We start from the raw sequence: 20,503 nt of genomic DNA, 5'->3' as shown, positions 1-20,503 counted from the left end.
CTCTGGAGTCTGGAAGTCCCAGATCACAGTGTGGGCAGGCTTGATTCCCACTGAGGCCTCTCTCTCTCTCCTTGGCTTACAGATGGTGTCTTCCTGTTCTTCATCCTTCTGTATGCGTCCTACTCTCTTTTGGGGAGGACAGCAGCCGTATTGGATTAGAGATGCTCTAATGCCTTACTTATGTATGTATGTATTTATTGAGACTAGGGATTGAACCAAGGGGTGCTCTCCCACTGAGCCACATCTCTAGCCCTTTTTATTTTTTCCTTTTGAGAGAGGCTCTTGTTAAGTTGCCCAGCCTGGCCTCGGACTTGTAATCCTCCTGCCTCAGTCTCCTGAGTAGCAGGGATCACAGGTGTGCACAGTTTGCTCTTTTCATGATGACCCTTTTGAGAGCTAACTTGGTGTCCCGTGAGACTCCCATAGTTCTTGCTGCAGTTTGGATCTTCAGTCTCCGCTAAAGGCCCATGCACTGAAAGCTCAGTCCCTGAAGTGGTGCTGTCAGAGGTGGCAGAGCCTCCTGGAGGTGGGGCATAGTGGGAGGTCTTTAACTGGGGGTGTGCCCTTGAAGGGACTGTGGGACCCCAATCCTCACTCTATTTTGCTCCCTGGCTTAGTGAGCAATTTGCTTTGTTCCTTGCCATCTTGACACCCCCAGAATCCTAAAAGCAGCGGATCTGCCTGTTCATGGACTGGGCTGCTCAAAATCATGAGCCAAAATTAACTTTTTTTTTTTTTTTTTTTGTGGTGCTGGGAATTGAACCCAGAGCCTTGTGCATGCAAGGTAAACACTCTACCCACTGAGCTATATCCCCAGCATGTTTTTTTTTTTTTTTTTTTTTTAACCCAGGGCCTCTTATTGAGTATATTCCCAGCTCCATTTACTTTTTATTTTACTTGCTAAATTCATTAGACTGGACTCAAACTTTCTATACTCTTGCCTTAGCCTCCCAGGTAGCTGGGATCACAGGTATGCACTACTGCACCTGACTAACCCTATTCTCTTTATAAGTTGATTGTCGGGTATTTGTTACAGTAGCAGAGGCTGACTAGAACAATCCCCTCTGAGGGCAGTACCCCCAGGGATCTCCCACCAGGCTCCAACTCTTTTTTTATTTTGGTACTGGGGATTGAACCCTGGATGCTTTTACAAAAACACTGAGCTATATTCCAAGTCCTTTTTTATTTTTATTTTTTTGAAATAGAGTCTCACTAAGTTACTGAGGCTGGTCCCAAACTTGTGATCCTCTTGCCTCAGTCCCCACCCCCATCCTCAGGATTATAGGCATGCAGCACTATGCCCTGCTGAACTTCACCTCTTAAAGGTGCCACCACCTCTCACATTGCCACATTGAGGACCAGGCCTCCCACACGTGACCCTTTGGGGGACAGACTCAAGTCATATCCAAATCAGAGCTTTAGTCTACACGTCTAAAATTTTATACATGTTAAACAGCAACTCTCCATTTCTCCCCCAGCCCTGGCCACCACTTCCTACTCTCTGCTAAGCTTTGGAGTAACTTGTCACCTAGTAGCAGGTAAATAATGCCAAAAAAAATCTTGCTCAAATTTGGAAATAATTCCAAGAATAGACTTTCCAGACACTTCTTCAAAGGATGGTTCCCTCACTGCCTCTTTTCCTCAGCCACTTCTGACCTTGCCATTGACCATCCTTGTCCCATTCTACCACACATTCACCATATACCTGGGGGAAGGTCCCTTGTCCCCAGCCACAACACCAGGCAGTCTGGGGTGCATGGTTGGTTGACTGATGTCTCAGTCAGCCTGGGCTGCCAAAATCACTCTGGTCTGAAGTTGTGTCCATTAAAATTCATATGTTGAAAGCTGATCCGCAATGCTGTGGTGATTAGAAGTGAGGCTCCATCTTCCTGAATGCTGTCAGGGCCAAGAGAGCTAGTTTACTCCCTCCACCGGTGAGGGCACCTTTACAAGTCATCATCTATGAAGCAGAGCAGCCCTGAAGAGACTCCAGAGGTAATGTTTTATGATAAAAGGAAGATTATCTGGGTGGGCCCAATCTGATCACAAGAGCCTTTTTTAAAAGCAAAGACTATTTCTCTGGCAAAAGAGGACATCAGATTTCAAGCTTGGGAAAGTTGGGAAGGGACTCTGATGGCTACATAAGAAAGGAGTTCAGGCCACCTGTAGGAGGTGGGAGTGGCCCGCTGAGAAGCAGCAAGGAAACTGGTTGTCAGTCCAACAACCACAAGGAACTATGTTGCTCCAGGCTTGGGGTGTAGCACAGTGGTAGAGAGCTGGATGAACCTGTGTACGACCCTGAGTTTTATCCCCAGCATAACAACAAACAAATAAAAACAACCCCTGCACTAGAAAGAACATTAAAATAAAGGTGAAGGTAAAAACAAACCCTAACCAAATCACGGAATTTAGCATCCTTCAAAGTGGAACACATTTACATGATGGACCTCCTGTTAGAGTGCATCAGGAAAGACCCATTCCCACCTTCTAGACAAACTGGAAACCAATCATTTTTTTTTAATATTTATTTTTTAGTTATCGGCAGACACAACATCTTTGTATGTGGTGCTGAGGATCGAACCCGGGCCGCACGCATGCCAGGCAAGCGCGCTACCGCTTGAGCCACATCCCAGCCCTGAAACCAATCATTTTTAATAAGTCAGTTAAATTTAGAATGTGGAGCATTTTACACAACAGGGCTTCCAAGTTGCCAGAATCATGAAAGAAAAAAATAAAGGGAACTTCTAGGTGAAAAGAAACCGCAAGAGACAGGAAAACCAAATGCAATAAGAGAAACTGGATTGGATTCTGGGAGTTGAATTAAGGGGTTCTCTACCACACAGCCACACCCCTCAGCCCTTTTAATTTTTGAGATAGGGCCTCCCTAGGTTGCTGAGGCTTACCACAAATTTGCCATCCTCTTGCCTCAGTTTACTGAATAGCTGGGATTATTGGAAATCACCACCATATTGAGCTATTTAATTACTTTTAGTTATTCAATGTTAATGAATATTTTGGGGGTTAATGATGCTGTCATCTTGTAAAAAGTGTCCTGAAGAGATTCATGATTAAATATTGAAAGACGAGACCTCTGGATGTCTGTAACTCTCCTTCAAATGGGTTAGCAAAAGAAACACACAAAATCAGGTCTGAGGGTGTGGTTCTGTGGTAGTCACGTGCCTAGCATGCAGTGAAGCCCTGGGCTCCATCCCCAGCACTGCAAAAATTTGTTAAAAAGTTAACAAAACAAAACAAACAAACACAGGGAGTGGGGAGAGGATGCTATGGCAAACACGAATAAGTGAATCTAGGTGAAGGGCCTGTGAGTTTTCATCATACCATCCATCCTTTCAAGTTTTGCAGCTTTGAAATTCTGCAAAATAAGAAGTTGGGGAAAACAAACAAGGCACTTTTGCTCCTCTCCATATGTTCCTCCAGCTGTCATCATTTCACTTTCTATGCACAGCAGATTTTTGGGAACAGTCTATGTTCACTGTCCTTCACGTTCTCATCCTCTGCTGTGTTTAGTAACTGGCTCTCCTAATAAACAAACCAAAAAATTTTTATTTGTAATGTTTGCCAATTCCTGTGGTGTAAATACTCCCACTGTGACTGATTCCACTAATAATAGGGCACCATCCAAGAACTCTTAAGAGATGTAGCTGTATACATCATGTTTCCAGCATGCAGATACAACATGTGACCATGCCTTGCTTAATGAGGGAGACACATTAGGCGATCTCATTGTAGTGAACGACAGAGTGCATTTACACAAACCCACATGGTTAGGCCAATCACTCAACTTGGCCTCTTGATGTGATCAAGCACTCGGTGAACATGAGATGTGTGAACCTGCTGCTGGTGTGACATGGCTGACTGTTCTACAGTGAACTGTTTTATTTATTTATTTTTTATCATGCTGGGGATTGAATCCAGTGCCTCCCACTATGCTGGGCAAGTACTCTACCACTGAGCTACATCCCTAGCTCTTTTTATTTTATTTTGAACCAGAGACTTGCTAAGTTGCTGAGATTGGCCTCCAATTTGTGATCTTTCTGCCTCAACCTCCCAATGAACTGGGATTACAATAAACATTCAATAATTAGGAGTTCACTTCAATAATAATAAGCCAATAATATAGTCATTTATTATCATCGAGTATTATGTACTGTACACAAATGTATGTGCTATATTTTTAAACAACTGGCAGCACAGTAGGATGAGTAATGTATTGGGCTATTAGGATAGTTACAATGTCATTAGGTGATACAATTACAATGTCATAATTTTCTGGGGCCATGGTTTGTCATATTTGTGGTCTGTCCATAATCGAGGTGGCATAATGTGGCATGTGACTACATGTAAATAACCTCACGAGAGCAGATCATAATAACATGTAGTAAAATAACCAGGGAGTGATGAATTTGAGAATAGAACCTCATGGTAGGATGCTGCCTCAATATTCTACAGCACAAGCGGCATCTTTTTCAAGGAACTGAGCTCCACAAGTCCACATCAGGGGTTAACAATGCAAAAAAGCGTCAAGAGGACAACCAGGCAACATACATTCTCTCCCCCAAGGTATCATCCCTCCACCTCCCCAAAGATCGAATAACCATGTCAATGTGCCACCACTTGATGGCGGCATTCTCCAAATGAAAAACAAACTTCAGGGCAAGACTAGGCCACACCCAGCCTGGTATCGCTTCGCCCTCCTGTTCTGGGTCAGAACCAATAGGTGTCTTCTCAAAGTGCTGTATAAGAGCGAGCTTCTTCGCTCTCGTTCTTGGAGCAAATAGTTTGCGGGTCTGTCAGTCTCTGTCAATCAAACATTCTCAGCTCCCTGAACGGACTGTAGTGGAATCACCGAACTGACCCAATCCTCGCCCTCAGGCTCCGCCCCTTCTCGATCTCGCCCAACCACAGGTCTGAACTTCACAGGAGTGCCCGCCCCCTGGGCTTCCTTCGAGGCCTTCCACATCCAGTCATATGCTCCGTTTTTCCAAAACCCTGCCCTATCAGAGGACAAGCTCTTTAGAAATTCCCGGGGGACCGCTATTAGGCCCCGCCCTTACCATGGACGGCTTTGTTGCTCGCTCGCGTTCTCTCTCCGCCCCCAATTACGTCATACCCAATCAGAAAGCTCTCCCTCTCTGAAACCCCGCCCGCTGGGCTGGCTTTTCTCGGGACCGCGGTGCACTAGGCTGTCGCGGCGGTTGACGCCATCCGGCCGCGCCGCGAGAAGGTCACACGGGATCTTCCAACATGGCGGCGGCGGCTCTGCGGGGTGGCTGGTGCCGCTGTCCGCGGGTGAGCGGACTTGCGGGGCTGGCGAGTGGGTTTAGGGGGCTCTGGGTGCGCAGCCTCCGAGGCCTTCTCCTCAGGCCCTCGGCTCTTGTAGCCCTTCCCGTGGAGGCTTGGGGTTGGGTCTTTGGGTCACCTGAGGCCGGGCCAGAGAGCACATAGCGAGGCCTGAGCGCGGGGACCGAGCACACCAAGCTGGGGGCGGCTGTGCGCAGAGCCTGAAGGGGAGCTAGTCACCTCTCGCTCACCAGACTCCATATGCACGGGGAAGTGAATAGTGGTCCGAGCGACAGTGCCCCTTGGAGAAAAAGTAGCCAGGTGAAAGCAAAGAAAGTGACGTTCACAGCTCGCGTTCAAATGCCAGGTCTTCTACCGAGGGCATTTCCAACATCGCCTCTCCTCACTCCCAGCGTGGAAGTGCGGGACTTATTTCTCGCCCTAAGATTGAGAACTCTCGGGTCTGTAGGGCGATGGGAATCAGGGCTTGTAATGCACACTCAGAAGCTAGTGTATCATGTTGCGATCCTTTCGTCCTGTTTCATTAGTTGAAGGAACTAGAAACTCAGAAGAGTTAAGCCACCTGCCCACAGTCCTAGAGCTATTAGGTGACTGACAGGTCCAAAACACGGATCAACCTGAATACAGAGCCTTGGATTAAGAGGAAGGAAAATGTTTCACAGGAAGCTGAATGTCAGGATAAAAGGTGTCTTTGAATCAGTATTGATTACTCCTTAGAGGTTGAATTTACACGTGTTTGGATTGGGCAAATTTGAGGTTAGGTGAAACTAAACTCAGGTTTCATCCTAGCATGAGATTTCTCTCCCAGATTAAATAGCTTCTTTTACTTCATAGGATTGCTGATGTTACTGCTTCTGGAATCAGTGGGTGTAAGCATATAGAGACGTAAAACAAGTTATTTACATTCCCAAGAGTTATCCTTGACTAACCATAGGCAGTAGTGGTACTTGTGTAAATTTGGGATGTTGCGGGTGGTTGCCAGAACTGGTAGGGAACAGAGAAAGAAAAGGCCCAGGAAATGGAAGAGTGGTTCTATTAGGTCATTTGATTTTAGTGCACTAGGCTTCAGTGTTTGATGTTAGGGTGCAGAGTAGAATAGAATCCAGCTTAACATTCATCATTTGGTAAGAGAAGAAAGTGCCTTTCACATGAAGTTGACTGGGGTTTTGCCCAGAATGACTCCACTAAATTGCTCTGCTTGCAGCCCAACTTTTGACCAGGACATTGCAGGTTTATTTCAGCATTGTCTGGGGCAGTAAGTTATGAGTTTGCCTCTGAAAATTCAGGTCTCTTGTCTTTGGAGGCTAGCAAAAGTTGGGTGGGCTTGTGACAGAAGACTGCTTGCCACTGGCATGGAAGTTCAGCATGTCCTCTTTCAGGCTAAGGGATTAAGTTGTACTGATATATTTAGCCTTCTTCCCCACAGGTTGACATTTCCTGGGACCTCTGACCCCCAGTCCCTACTTCCCAGTTTCAGAGGCAGGAATATGCCTTGGAAGTGCAGATGTAGCATTTTCTCTTTTCTATCAGATTCCATTGGCTTCTCAGACTTGGGAAGGTTGCAGATTGTCTAGCATACAGCAAACACTTGATCAAAATTGGCAAATGCATTGCAGGTGACTCCAGCATTTTTGAGTGGTCTGCTTACTTCCTAGACAAACTATTGTTTGAATGGACCTTTCTCCTTTTTCTTCCAATTAGAGATGCCTTGGCAATGGAGTCCAGTTTCTTTCCAGCCACAATCTACCCCATGGTTCAGCCTACCAGATATGCCGGCCAGGTGGAGAGCTGCCACTGGTAAGTGGCATCCCGATACCATGCTCATGATACCAGGGGTATGTCAGTGGTGTGTCTCTGTGCCCAGGTTGTTTGAAGATGTAGAGCCCAGTGTGCCAGATCTTCTCAGTATGCCAGGAAGTGCTTGGGCAGCATCCTGCTTGATGTTGTTGGGGGATCGGGTACTCATACCTCACAGAGTAGCACACTGAGTGCTCTGATGACTAGAAAAGGCCCCTGTGTTGCGCCAGATTTTTTCTTCCCCATTGCCTCTGCCCTTGGGTCCCTCATCAGGCATAGTTGTCCCCTTTTTTGGGAGACAGCCCTTTAGGCATTGAATCAGAATCACTCTGATGTTTCTGGACTTCACTTTGTCCTGGTCACTTCTCTTTGCCCATGCTTCTGTTAGTGTCACAACTATGAGTGAGACCGGAAGCCCCAATGTATGCTGGGGCAACCTACACCCTCTCTTCCTACACCCAAGGCCTCAACTCAGCTAATTCCTTGCAGGCAGCTAATTACCCCCCTGATTCTGTTCTGGAATCTGTGGATATAGGACAGGCCCCATGATTCTTTTCCTTAGTTGTGCAGTCCCCTACACCCACAGTTTGCAGCCCTAGAATATATGGAAGGGCTGGTGCAAGATGGCAGAATCCCTGAAGGTCTTAGGACCCCTGGGCTTCCTTTGGAGAAAGGCTGGGATGGGAATGAGGCTGCAGCATGTTGGGAAAGCAGCCCCTCAGCTATTGTGGCATATCCTAGATGAGGTAACCACATCTGGCCACTTCCCTGTGTTGACTCTCTTACATCACTTTTTAAGCATTTTTAAAATTATTTTTATTGAGCCCTTTTGTTGCTATACATATAGCAAAGCAGAATTTAAGTCCAGCTTTGACCTGAAGCATGTACCTCTAAGTAGTGTGTGACATTGGCTCCTGTATTTGGAGCTGCACCTTGGTTTCTCTCTACATCTGGATGTGTTGGGTTTTCCCAAGAGGCAGGCTCTCTGTGACTCTTCTCCTATGGGCTAAGAAAGGGAGGTTTGTGATGGTCACCAGGCTCTTGGGTGACATGGATGAGAGCTGGATACCAGAAATGGCCAAAGTTTTCCTAGAGGGGCCAGGAAGAGTAGAAGCCCTGTGCTGGATTTTGGAATTAGGACCTACAGAGTTCTTCACAGTTTATCCCTGGGATGAGAGTCCCTTCTGTGTTGTTGACTTTTGCTTTGGGTTCATGTGAGGATATTTGAATGCTCATGAGGACCTAGCCTAGCCATTTGTCCTTTGTTTCTTCTGGTGAGGAAGGAGACTGTGTTTTGTTTTGCCTTAAATAGACTTTCTTTTAAAACAGTTTTAGGTTTATAGGAAAACTGAACAAAAAGTATAGAGACTTCCCATCTACCTCCTCCCCACTATCTGGGCACATTGTTTGCCTTGTTATTCAAGTCTAGTATGTGAGGGTATCTGTTACAATTGATAATCTAGTTTTGATACATTGTTATTTACTGAAGTCCATAGTTTACCTTTGGGATTTTTTTTGGGGGGGGGCATTGGGGATTGAATCCAGGGGTGCTTTATCACTACATCTGCAGCCCTTTTTATATATGTTTTTTAAAATCTTGGGCTGGGGTTGTGGCTCAGTGATAGAGTGCTAGCCCTGCGTATGTGAGGCCCTGGGTTCAAAACTCAGCACCACATAAAAAAATAAATAAATGAATAAAATAAAGCTGTAAAAAGAGTTACCTCATTTTTTAAAAAAATCTTTTAGTTGTAGATGGAATCATATCTTTGTTTATTTATTTTTATGTGGTGCTGAGTTGAACCCAGTGCATTCCATATGCTAGGCAAACACTCTACCACTGAGCCACAATCTCAGCCCCCTTTTTATGTTTAAAGACAGGGTCTTGCTAAGTCTAGGGCTTTGCTAAGTGGTCCTCCTGCTTTAGCTTCCTAAATTGCGGGGATTGCAGGTGTGTGCACCCCTGCCTGGCTGGGACCACTTCTGTGTTGTACATTCTGTGGCTCCTGACAAATGAATCCTGTTGACTGTTATACCACAACATGTGTCCAGGTTCATACACAGTAGTTTCACTCCTAGAGATCCTCTGTGCTCTGCCTGTTCATCGCTCCTTCCCCCAATCCCCATCAACCACTGATCAGTTTTTCCAGAGAGTCATAGAGTTGGAATTATGCAGTCTGAAGCCTTTTCAGATTGGCTTCTTCTTTTTTTTTTTTTGGTACAGAGTATTGAACTCAGGGGCACTCAACCCCTGAGCCACGTCCCCAGCCCTTTTCTGTATTTTATTTAGAGACAACATCTTACTGAGTTGCTTAGCGCCCTCGCCATTGCTGGCTTTGAACTCAAAATTTTCCCTCCTTAGCCTCCTAAGCTATTGGGATTAACAGACATGTGCCACTGTAGATTACTTCATTAACACTTAGTAGTGTACATTTCAGGTTTCCTTGTGGCTTAAGAGTTCATTTCTCAATATTCCACTGTTGGATGTGCAGTTTCCCTTGGTATCTGCCAGGGATTGGTTCCATGACCCCTATAGATAACACAATCTAAGTAGGCTCAATAAAATGGCACAATATTTGCATAGAATCTGCACAATCCTCCCTTAGACTGTAAATATCTCTAAATTACTTAAAATATCTAGTGAAGTAAATGCTGTGGAGATAGCATTTATTTATGGAATAATAAGGAGAAAGTCTGTACATGTTCACTACAGATGCAGTTTCTGGGGATTAAACTCAGAGGTGTTCTACCACCAGCTCTTTTTATTTTATTATTTTAAGACAGGTTATAGCTAAGTTGCCTGGGCTGGCTTTGAACTTGTGACCTTTCTGCTTCAGCTTCCCCAGTCTCTGAGATCATAGGCATGTGCCACTGCACCCAGCTTCTTTTTTAAAATGTATTTATGTGTGTTTGGTTGAATTCCAAAATATGGAACCTGTGGATACAAAGGGCTAACTGTCTCACACTTTATGATCAGGTGTTTCTTTAATTCATCTTCTGAGGATGTGGCTCCATGGTAGAGTGTCTTCCTGACATGTACAAGGCCCTGGGTTTGATCCCCAGCACTGCAAAAAGGAGAGGAAATAGATAAGAGATTCATTTTTGAACTTGAATCAATAAAAAAATTTTAGAATGCCTCCCAGTCCCTCAGTAGTTACTGGGTGTTTTCATATGTGTTCTTCCAGTCTCTAACTTTTTCTTTTACATTTGTTCTAGTCCAAATCATATTCCTCTGGAAACAGAAAGGGTTTTCTGTCTGGCTTGGTAGATAACATCAAACAAGAATTGGCCAAAAACAAAGAGATGAAAGAAAGTATAAAAAAATTCCGGGATGAGGCCAAGAAGCTGGAAGAGTCTGATGCGCTCCAGGAAGCCAGAAGGAAATATGTGAGTCCCTTTGCTCTGTCCCCCCACCCCGCCCCCCTTCCACACTTGTTTCCAGGGCAGGGCCCTGTGGTTGAGGAAGGGGTTGCTTGTGAGGAGGTAAGGCTGCTGCACTGATGAGGAGTTCCCAGGGGACAGGAGTGGGTTGCCCAGGTCTCTTGTTTCTGTGGTTTCTCTGCAGTGCACTTTGTGTCGTTGCTGGGGTGTAGCTCAGTGGTAGAGTTGTGCTTAACATGCACAAGGCTCTGGTTCCACCCCCTGCCGCCTTCCCCACCCCCCACTCCCACCCACACAGTCCACAGATCATCAGCATCAGCTTCTCCTGGGAACTGTGAGACAGTCTTGGAGTCTCACTCTCCTAACCAGCTGGGTCAGGTCTACATTGGGTCATCTATGGCACATGATCTTTTAGATGTACTGCTCCGGAGAGCTTTTGTTTGTAGTGGTAGAAACTGGGTTACAATGCCAGGGTCATTATCAATTACCATTGCTGACTTTTATTGAGCAGCTACCAAGCACCAGCCTGGACTTGACTTGGCAACCTTTATGTGAACACCATGTAAGGGCTTTGCAGGAGGACAGCTTACCCATCCTAAAGATGAGTGGCTGAGCCTCAGGACATACTTGCCCCAGGTTGCTTGGTATTTTATTTTATTTTTATTTTTATATATTTTTTTAATGTACCAGGGATTGAACCCAGGGGCACTTAACCACTAAGATGCATCCCCGGCTCTTTTAGTGTTTTTATTTAGAGAGAGGGTTTCACTGAGTTTCTTAGGGTCTTGCTAAATTGCTGAAACTATTTGAACTTGCGTTCCTCCTGGCTCAGTCTCCCAAGTTGCTGGGATTATGGGCTTGCACCATCACACCTGGTTTGGTATTTTATTCTATTGATCCCTAGCAGGTCATGGAAGAGGCCTTTTCCCTGAGTGTCCCCAAGTTGCTCACTAGGATGGAATGCCTCACCGAGTGTTCAGCTAGATGGCAAATCATTAGGAAGGGCTGATTTGGGGACAGCAGGCTGAGGTTGGGGGAGGTGGCCAGGGTGGAAGGCAGAGTAAGATAAGATCAAGCCAAGAGCCGCCCTTCAAGATAACACTGCTGCCAAGTGGATAGGGAACTACCTCCTGCCACCCAGAGGACTACCCAGGGCTGGGGTGCCCGTGCTCTGGAGGTGGCTGCCAGGTGGACCTAGGCTGCTGGCTTTGGCAAGGAGCCTGCAGTTGCTGAGACACCAGCCCAGCTGTGGGCTGTGAGGAACCTGTAGGGGGAGGCCTCTGGGCCTCTGTGGGGAGTTTGGGCTACAGAGAAAGCGCCTCCTGGGGCCTTTGGTCATAAGGTAAAGCTCACTTGTGTAGGAATAAAAAGAAGCCATGTTCTTTATCACAGAAAACCATCGAGTCGGAGACTGTGCGAACCAGCGAGGCGATAAAAAAGAAGCTGGGGGAGCTGACGGGGACAGTGAAGGAGGTAATGGGCAGATGTGGCCAGGAGTCCTCTGGGGTCACAGTAACCCTGGGTCCAGGGGGTGTTGACAGCAGGGGGAACGGGCTTGTGACGGGCTGGCCTGGCAGTGGTGTGGTGAGTGTGCGGAGGACTGTGGTGGCAGCCACACTGTCCAGGAGGCTTCTGGAGTGGAAGTCAGCTGGGGTGAGGCAGGACTATGGCCCATCTGCTGGACGCTGATGACGTGCCCCCATTTAAGGGTGAGGTGGATGTGAGACACCAGGAGGGACAGCCTGGGTGCAGGTCTGAGGACCTGGCATCGGGCACCCTCACCGCCACTCTCACCCTGCACTGCTGCTCCTTGGAGTCCCTGTTGCAGGTGGTTCCCTGCCCCCTGGAGGACTCCTACCTATTTGGGGGAGAGGTCATTAAACCCAGTATTTGGCCTGGAGCCCAGGGGTTCTGTACCCCAGAAATTGAATGCAGTGTTCTTGAGTGTGTATTGCTGGTCTCAGCTCTAAGTGGTGGACCTGTCCAGGTCTGGGTGGGTGCTGTGTGAATGCCCATCTCTCCATCTGTCTCAGTAGAGTCTTGATGAAGTCAGCAAGAGTGACCTTGGCCGAAAGATCAAGGAGGGGATGGAAGAAGCTGCCAAGACAGCCAAGCAGTCTGCTGAGACTGTGTCCAAGGGAGGGGAGAAGCTGGGCAAGACAGCGGCCTTCAAGGCCCTCTCCCAGGTGAGTGGAGCTGAGCCAGGCAGCATGGCAGCCGGGATGGCGTCCGGGTGAGGCTGGTGGTCACCCAGGCATTCACAGGTCTGCTGCTCTCCTTCAGGGGGTAGAGTCTGTGAAGAAGGAGATCGACCAGAGTGTTCTGGGGCAGACTGGGCCTTACCGCAGGCCTGAACGGCTGAGGAAAAGGACAGAGTTTTCAGGAGAGAAGTTCAAAGAAGAGAAAGTCTTTGAGCCCAACGAGTAGGTCCCAGACTGCCCTGACTGCCATCCTCAGGATCATGCCTGTGGTCTGCCACGGCCGGGTCTCTACTTGGGCTTTCTGGCTCCCTCAGGAAAATTGGAAGGAGCCAGAAGGGTGGGACAGAGGGAGAAGAGAGGGCAGGAGGTGAGGATGGGGTCATCGTGGCTGTGGGCCTGGGGTCGCCCTCTGCTGTCCCTCCCATGGTAATGGGAGGGCCCAGCGGCACCAGGGCTGCAGCTTACACCAGCGTCCTGCCCAGGGAGGCTCTGGGAGTCGTGCTGCACAAGGACTCCAAGTGGTACCAGCAGTGGAAGGACTTCAAAGACAACAACGTGGTATTCAATCGTGAGTACAGCCCTCCTGTCGAGTTCTGGCGGGGTGATGGTAGTGGACACTGGTCAGTGTGCCCACTCTGGCCACTGGACAGATTCCCATTTTGTAGAAATGGAGACCGTTTACAAAGGGCTGGTCATCTTTATGAGGCCACCTGATGGTTCAGTTATAGATTCTGCTACCAAGATGCCAGGCAATTGCTCCCTCATAGAATGGTCAGGACACCAGGAACCCTGGTGCTTTCAGAGGTCAGGGCCAGCCCAGGGCCCCGTGGCAGCCACTGGGGCTGGAGTTGCCTTGTGCTGGGCATGGGATTTCCCAGGTGCTGAGCCAGAGAGCCACCAGGTCACTTGCCCTTGTCCCTTGTCTTGGGAGGACCACTAGAGGCCTCTGTTTCCTTTGTAGTGGAAGCCACAGCCAGCAGGGGTGGCAACCCATAACTTGCACAGCCCCTCTAGGGCCCCAGCCGAGGGTCTCCGTGACCTCGCCAGGTAGGTCAGCAGGCAGCAGTCCTGTGCACAGATAAGGAGGCAGGCTCAGAGATCCCCTCTGGGGCACAGTCGTGTCCGGGGTGGGTCTCACAGGGGCTGTAGGGAGTCCCCAGAAGCTGTGGAGCTGGGCAGCTTTCTGGAAAGGGCCCTTCTCAACCCCCGTCCCCCACAGGGTTCTTTGAGATGAAGATGAAGTATGATGAGAGTGACAACGTGCTCATCCGAGCATCCCGGGCCCTGACCGATAGGGTCACTGACCTGCTGGGTGAGTGCTGTGCTGCAGGAGGGGTCCCCCACACCCTGGCAGGCAGTGGGGAGGGAACCAGGGTCCTGACTCACCCCAGGCTCTGGTTCCCATAGGAGGCCTGTTCTCCAAGACGGAAATGTCAGAGGTGCTCACTGAGATCCTGCGGGTGGACCCGGCCTTCGACAAGGACCGGTTTCTGAAGCAGTGCGAGAATGACATCATCCCCAACGTCCTGGAGGTGCTTGCCACGCCCTAGCAGGGCCCCTCCTGGGGTGGTTGGTTCTCTGACCAACTTCTTCCTACCCAGGCAGCACTCTGGGTCCAAGTCTAGTGTCCCCAGGGGAGCGTGGCCCCAGGGGAACTGTCTTCTGAGCAGATACTTCTAGGCTCCTACCTGGCTGCAGCTGCCCCACAGGCCTGCCCTCTGCCTTGTCCAGGGTACAGATGCCTAACTACGTGCACCCATGATAGGGTCTCAGGAGGGGGCTTGACCCTACCGTGGTCCACGCTGCTCCAGGGATGGTGACAGTTGGGGGTCGTGCCTCGCCCAGAATTGGCTGCTCCAGGAATGAGTCTTCCTTCCTCCTTGTCGTCAGGCAGCACCCTGCCTCCCCGGAACCCTGTCCTGCGTCTCCTAGTGTCACTTCCCTTTTCCCTGCCTGAAGCTGTTCCTCACAGGTGCCCGGGAGTGGCCCTCCGGGGTCAGGGAGAAGCAGGCACCCACCACACTCACGCTCTAACAGAGTGCCCCAGCCACACCCATAACCAAGGGACATTTCCTGGGCCTTGTCCCTGGCAATCCCACAATCCACATTGAGCTGCTCTTGTTCCCCTGTTCGTCTGTAAGTGAGGAGGGGGGTGTTGCTTAAGTCGGACTGCAGCCACCCACCTGCCAAGGCCAGTTGCCTTTCTCTGCCTCTTTGTAGCCCTTGGGGTGTGACAGGAGCCTGGGCAGCCCCCACTCAGCCAGGCCAGGCTTTCTTCAGGCCTGTTGTGGGACCACAGGAAGTTCTTCCGCTCCCATGTCCTTTTCACCACTTAGGCAGGGAGGTGGGTGGGGGAGTTGGGTGCTGGGCCTTAGCCTGGCCACAGTTTCCCCTTCAGAGCTTGGCTCCTTCCTGCCCCTCGCCCCTCTCCTTCCTAGATCCAACCCTGTAGCCAGGTTCCTGTGGAAATGTCCTTCTCTAGACTCACACTCACAGGCTGAGGGGCCAGGGGTCTTTGAGGAAAGGCCCCCACCAGAGAATGTTCTCAAGAGTTCTACCTCAAAAGCCCACTTAGTTCTCAACACTTTTTTTTTTCTCTTTTCCCTTTTTAGGCCATGATTTCTGGAGAGCTCGACATTCTCAAAGATTGGTGCTATGAAGCTGTGAGTACTGTTTTTTTCTTTCTCTCTTTTTCTGCCAAAAAAAAAAAAAAACAGAAAGGCTAGGTGTGGCTCAGTGGTAGAGTGCTTGCCCAGCAAGGCCCTGGGTTCCATCCCCAGGCTCCCCACCCCCCAAAAGACCACGTGTGAAGAAGGCCTGCTTAGCTAGCTTGAGGATGGGACAGCAGGACGACCCTGGCTCTGGAAGGGAGCGAGTCTGTGTCAGATGCTTCACTGGCACAGAGCCACAGCCCGCCCCCCATCTCTCCCTCAGCAAATGTGTCTGTGCCCATGAGTGCCACACCAGAGGTGCTCTCCCCATGCAGAGCCCATGGCCTTCCAGCCCTCCCTTTGCCCGTGGGCGTCAGGTCCTCTGCATACAGACAGAAGCTCCTCAGTAAGAAAGGGTTCCTCCTACTCAGTGCCAAGGGACAACCTGATGTCATAGAGCTGCCAGTTTTCCTGGGCCTCCTGCCCACCCCCCCCATCTTAAATTAATTTTGATTAAGAGCCAAGCATGTGGTGCACGCCTGTCATCACAGCTGCTTTGGAGGCCGAGGCAGGAGGATCTCAAGTCAATGAGACCCTGTCTCAAAAATTAAAAGGGCTGGGATGTGATTCAATGGTAGAGTGCCACTGGGTTCAAGTCCCAATACCACAAATTTTTTTTTTTTTTTTTTTAATTAAAGAGCCATAATTGATTTAAGCTATGGAGTAAAGGTAAGGTTTCCAGGATGGCCTGTTGAGCATCTTTTCCTGCTCTGGTCAGGTGGCCGTAAAGATATGATGCAGGACCCTGTGGCCAAGGTGGCCTGGGGCACAGGCTTGGAGTCCAGGGGTCAAGCAGAGGGTGAAAAAGGTCAGTGAATTACCCTGGGTAAAGAAACCAGATGTTCCCTTGGCACTCCTGAATTTTACGCATGGCGGGTACCTCACTAACCTGGCTCACCTGTCCCCTGAGCCAGACTTTATCACCACACCTACCTCACTGGGGTGCAGGGGTGCAAGGGTACACTGCCAACCTAGATGTACAAAGCACCTGGCAATCTTACAAGATTACAATCTTACAATCTTACAAGAACAAGGCTGTTCTTACAATATCTACTGCCCAGGGAGGAGCAGCACGTCCTGACAAGGCCCGGCTGCTTCCCAGGGTCGGTGCTCGGGGCCTTGGGGCCACCATCAGAGTCAGCACAAGGAGGCTGGGCAGGCATCCCCAGAGCACACACTGTCTGCCCCGCTCCTGGCAGCCTCCCCATGCCTGTGGACCTCCCAGCGCCTGTCTGCTCAGGCCATCTTGCCTCACCCTCCTCACTCTCCCTGAGCTGCCTCTTTGGCCATATGCTTTGTTTTTCCTCCCCAGCTTCTTTGAAGCAATTCGGACTTTTGTTTTTTTTGTTTTTTTTTTTTTTTGGCTCATTCTATTCTGCACCCTGCTCACAAACAACTTGGAAAAAGCAGAAGATTCTGTCAGGTTTCCCTTTTAAATACTCCCCTGCATCGTGACTAATCCAGCAGGCATTTATGAGTTGTGGGTTTTCTTTTTTTTTAGTTTGGGACCATTAAGCTGTGGCTGATCATCTTTGCCAGAGAGCTGCTGGTGCTCCTGGAAACACAGCTGAAGTTCTAGCTGCTCACTGAGGTGTTTTTGAAATGTCATCTCTAAAAAGCCCAAAAGCAGGATTGGCACGATTTTTTTTTTTTCTTCTGAGAATCATTTATTTCCATAAAAAGTATATGCCTTCAGAGTGTCTTGCATCCTAGGGGCCTGCCCAGCCCAGAGAAGCTTCTAGTGAATATGTCCATAACTGCATGTGTCTTGAGGGCCGTGTCCGCAGTCTGAGAGCAGGCAGAGCAGTGAGGGTGTCTTTTGGGGCCGGTCCATGAGAGAGGCACCCTTAGGTTTAGGACAAATCCTAGAAAAGGCATCAGGTTCCAGGCCAAGAGTCCAGCGGAGGTAAATACCAAGTGTTAAAGACCAGCCAAGGATCCGCCCCCTTGCCCTGGGAGTGCTCTGGATGGCGTTCCAGCAGAATTACTCGTTTGCTGATTAATACAGCTTTCACTTGGGAGACGCACTCTTCCCATAAAGAGGAAAGTGATTCAGGCCAGCAGGTTGGTGGCACCTACCTCCTCTTGGACCCATGCTCTTGGCCTCTGCTCCCACTGTCTGTTCACCCAGGTGCCAGGGTGTGTAGACATTGGTTCCAAGTGGAACTGAGTCTGTGACCTGCCCTGGATGGCCGTCCACACCAGCATGTTGGCCTCTCATTGCAGACCTACAGTCAGCTGGCCCACCCGATCCAGCAGGCCAAGGCCCTGGGCCTCCAGTTCCATTCACGCGTCCTAGACATTGACAACATTGATGTAAGTGCCTCTGAGGGTGGAGCCCTGAGGGGTGGGGGCTGTGGTCCACACAGGGGACAGGGGACAGGGGACGGCTTCACCTGGACTGGGACACCCTGCTGGTTAGCACCGACACTCAGTATAGGCAGGCGTTTAAATGAGCTGCAGGGTCCCTTTGCAGAAAGGGACTTCCATAGTCCTGTGGTTGGGATACAGGTGATCCCCCACTTCCATGGTTTCAGATTTTTTTGCTTTATGATGGTGCAAAAGCATACACATTCAGTAGAAACTGTACTTAGAATTTTGATTTAAAATTCCTTGTAATAACTTCATTATAAATAGGCTTTGTGTTAGAATTTTGCCCAAATGTAGGCTAACGTAGGTGTCATGGTGTGCCTGAGACAGGCTGAGCTACGCCAGGATGCGCAGTAGGCTGGGTGCATTCGGTGTGTGTTCAGCAGTGATATTTTTAACTACTTTTTTTTTTTTTAGAGATTTTTTTTTTTTAATATTTATTTTTTATTTTTCGGTGGGCACAACATCTTTATTTTATTTTATGTGGTGCTGAGGATCGAACCCAGCACCCCGTGCATGCCAGGCGAGCGCGTTACTGCTTGAGCCACATCCCCAGCCCTGATTTTTAACTTCTGATGGTTTTATCAGGATTCAACTCCATCATGCTTCCAGGAGCACCTGTGTCATTAGGCAGGTTTGGGGCACTGCCCAGACATTGCATTCCTGAGAGCCCCCAATGGCTGGTCTACCACGTCCCCCCCCCCCCGATTTCCTTCCTCTGGGGAGCAGTAGGAATGTCAGAGCCAGCTCCTTCTCTCTTCCCCCCTGTGGCCTTCATGCACATTCACAGTCTAAGTCCTGGTCTTTGAAAATATAGGAAGAGTCTCATGGGAAATGTCCCCCCACTCCTAGAAGTGGACCAGTCCTGTTCTGAGTGGCAGTGCTTCAGGAGGAAGGGCCACGGCAGGGGTTCCCACCTCCAGGAGCAGCAGGAAGGGCTAGGCCCTTCTCTGAGGCTTGCTGCCCTCTCTGCTACCTGCAGCTGGCCATGGGCAAGATGATGGAGCAGGGTCCCGTGCTGATCATCACCTTCCAGGCCCAGTTGGTGATGGTGATCAGAAATCCCAAAGGCGAGGTGGTTGAGGGTGACCCGGTAAGTGGGGGAACTCTGGGGGGGAGGGGGCACAACTTCCCACCCCCAAGACCCTGCCTGTGGCCACCCTGCACAGATGCCAGCTTGGAACCAGTAATTTCTGTGACCTGGTGGGAATGGGGAGAAACCCCAGGACAGGAGTTTGGGCCTGGTCATCAGAGGATGCATCATCTGTTGTCCAATTTTACCAAGACCTGAGCAGTGACCCCTGGGGACCCAGCCCAGCACCCTGATTCCTCCCTGATCCATGTGTCCTCCCCTGCCTCTCAATAGCCCCTTGTCCCTGTTTGCCTCCTGAGCCCCAGTCCCTCATGCCCCATTCTGCTCCACAGGACAAGGTGCTGCGCATGCTGTACATGTGGGCCCTCTGCCGAGATCAGGACGAGCTCAACCCCTACGCAGCCTGGCGCCTCCTAGACATCTCTGCCTCCAGCTCAGAGCAGATCCTCTGAGCAAGGCAGCAGTGACCAGGGAGCTCTGCGGCTGGATCATGTGGGTCACATATACAGGGGCATCACCCCTGGCAACTATAGACCTCTGGGGACAGTACTCTGGTCTATGCCTGGAGCTCAGACAGGGAGTGGAGAACCAGCTGGACAAGGAAGGGGTTGCAGGTGCCACGTGTCTGGTGGCAGGAGATGTGCCCCACAGCACCAGACTGGGGCTGCTGATAGCCGGTCACCATGGGTGTACCAGCCACACAGTGCCAACAGGCTCTCAGGAGGGGAACTCCCCCTGGGGACAGGGTGGTGGGGTAAAAAGGCTGCAGCTCCCAGGGGCCTGCTGGCCACACCAGCCAGGCCATTTTAGGTCTGTCTTTTATCAGTGCTCTTATTTCCTGTACATAAGCCTGAGATTTGGAAATAATAAAACACCAAAGTGCAGAAGAGCAGCTTGGATGGTCTGTGTGCTTCTCTGGGGTTTGGGGGGTGGTGGCTGGTGACTGGGAGCCAGCTTGTCAGGGAGAGGCCAGGTGTTCAAGGTCAGAGAAGAAACTGCAGCCCCAGAGGAGGGACTTGCCCTGGCTGGGACCCTACCTGCTTGTTGACAGGAAGACCAGTGCTAGGAAAAGTAGGGGGATCAGCTCCCCTAGGGGATCATCTGGGTTGGGGTCCTCAGGGATGGAGTAACTTGGCCGCCCATACTGAGTGGTGATTGGTGGTATTAGGACCCTCCGGTCTTGGCTGAAGGGCCTGTTGGGGAGGATGGAGCTGCAGTCGCCGAGCTCGAGAGGTCCGAGGTGTTGGTGGGAGAGGAGTGGCTGCTGTTCACTCCCGGGTGAGGTTCCAAGTGCTCGCGGAGTCCTGGAGCTGGGTGTCTGTCCAGGCCTGGGGTGGGGGCGTCGTCCCGGCGCAGGCCACTACGGAGTAGCCAGCCCGCGCGCCGTGGCTCGCGCAGCCCCGCCCCCCGCGGCGGCCCCGCCCCCGTCTCCATGGAACGAGCCGCGGCGGCCCGGCTCGGCGCGCGGCTCGCCTGCCTCGGTCTCCGCCGCTCCAGGGGCGGGTGGGGTGGGCTGAGCCGGGGCCGCCGTCGCTGCTGCTGCCGCCGCCGGGGAAAGACCGAGAGCGGACCTGGTATAGGTCCCTGGAGAGAGCGAGGCCGCCGGGTGGCCCGTCCGGGTCCAGGTTGAA

General features: G+C 50.3%; 2 protein-coding genes across 3 annotated transcripts in view; both read left to right on the top strand.

Annotated features, from left to right (window-relative positions):
* Positions 1-5,155: 5,155 nt before the first annotated feature.
* Timm44 (translocase of inner mitochondrial membrane 44) lies at positions 5,156-19,764 on the top strand. 2 transcript variants are annotated; one of them, XM_015503732.2, is made up of 13 exons: positions 5,156-5,310; positions 7,024-7,119; positions 10,333-10,503; positions 11,890-11,970; positions 12,534-12,683; positions 12,781-12,920; positions 13,181-13,266; positions 13,918-14,010; positions 14,106-14,230; positions 15,311-15,361; positions 17,636-17,725; positions 18,762-18,872; positions 19,205-19,764. In XM_015503732.2, the coding sequence occupies exons 1-13, from the start codon at positions 5,266-5,268 to the stop codon at positions 19,322-19,324; spliced, it is 1,359 nt and encodes a 452-aa protein (XP_015359218.1). In that variant the 5' UTR covers positions 5,156-5,265; the 3' UTR covers positions 19,325-19,764. The 2 variants fall into 2 exon arrangements, with proteins under 2 accessions (XP_015359218.1, XP_048669228.1); XM_048813271.1 differs by lacking the exon at positions 7,024-7,119 and having other exon boundaries at positions 5,251-5,310.
* A 552-nt stretch (positions 19,765-20,316) lies between these two features.
* The window catches only part of Ctxn1 (cortexin 1), a 660-nt gene continuing 473 nt past the window's right edge, over positions 20,317-20,503 (top strand). Inside the window, exon 1 of the mRNA XM_048813303.1 lies at positions 20,317-20,503. The gene's annotated coding sequence lies outside the window, so the exon portion shown is untranslated.

This window comes from Marmota marmota, unplaced genomic scaffold (assembly GCF_001458135.2).
Source record: "Marmota marmota marmota unplaced genomic scaffold, marMar, whole genome shotgun sequence".
In the NCBI taxonomy this organism is placed as follows: domain Eukaryota; kingdom Metazoa; phylum Chordata; class Mammalia; order Rodentia; family Sciuridae; genus Marmota; species Marmota marmota.
Note: the sequence above shows the minus strand (reverse complement) of the source record. Positions and strands in the feature narration are given on the sequence as shown.

Coding starts and splice junctions, on each gene's coding strand:
- Timm44 (XM_015503732.2), top strand. CDS start 5,266: ATGGCGGCGGCGGCTCTGCGGGGTGGCTGGTGCCGCTGTCCGCGG. Junction 13,267..13,917: donor CAACAACGTGGTATTCAATC/GTGAGTACAGCC, acceptor CGTCCCCCACAG/GGTTCTTTGAGATGAAGATG. Junction 17,726..18,761: donor TAGACATTGACAACATTGAT/GTAAGTGCCTCT, acceptor TGCTACCTGCAG/CTGGCCATGGGCAAGATGAT.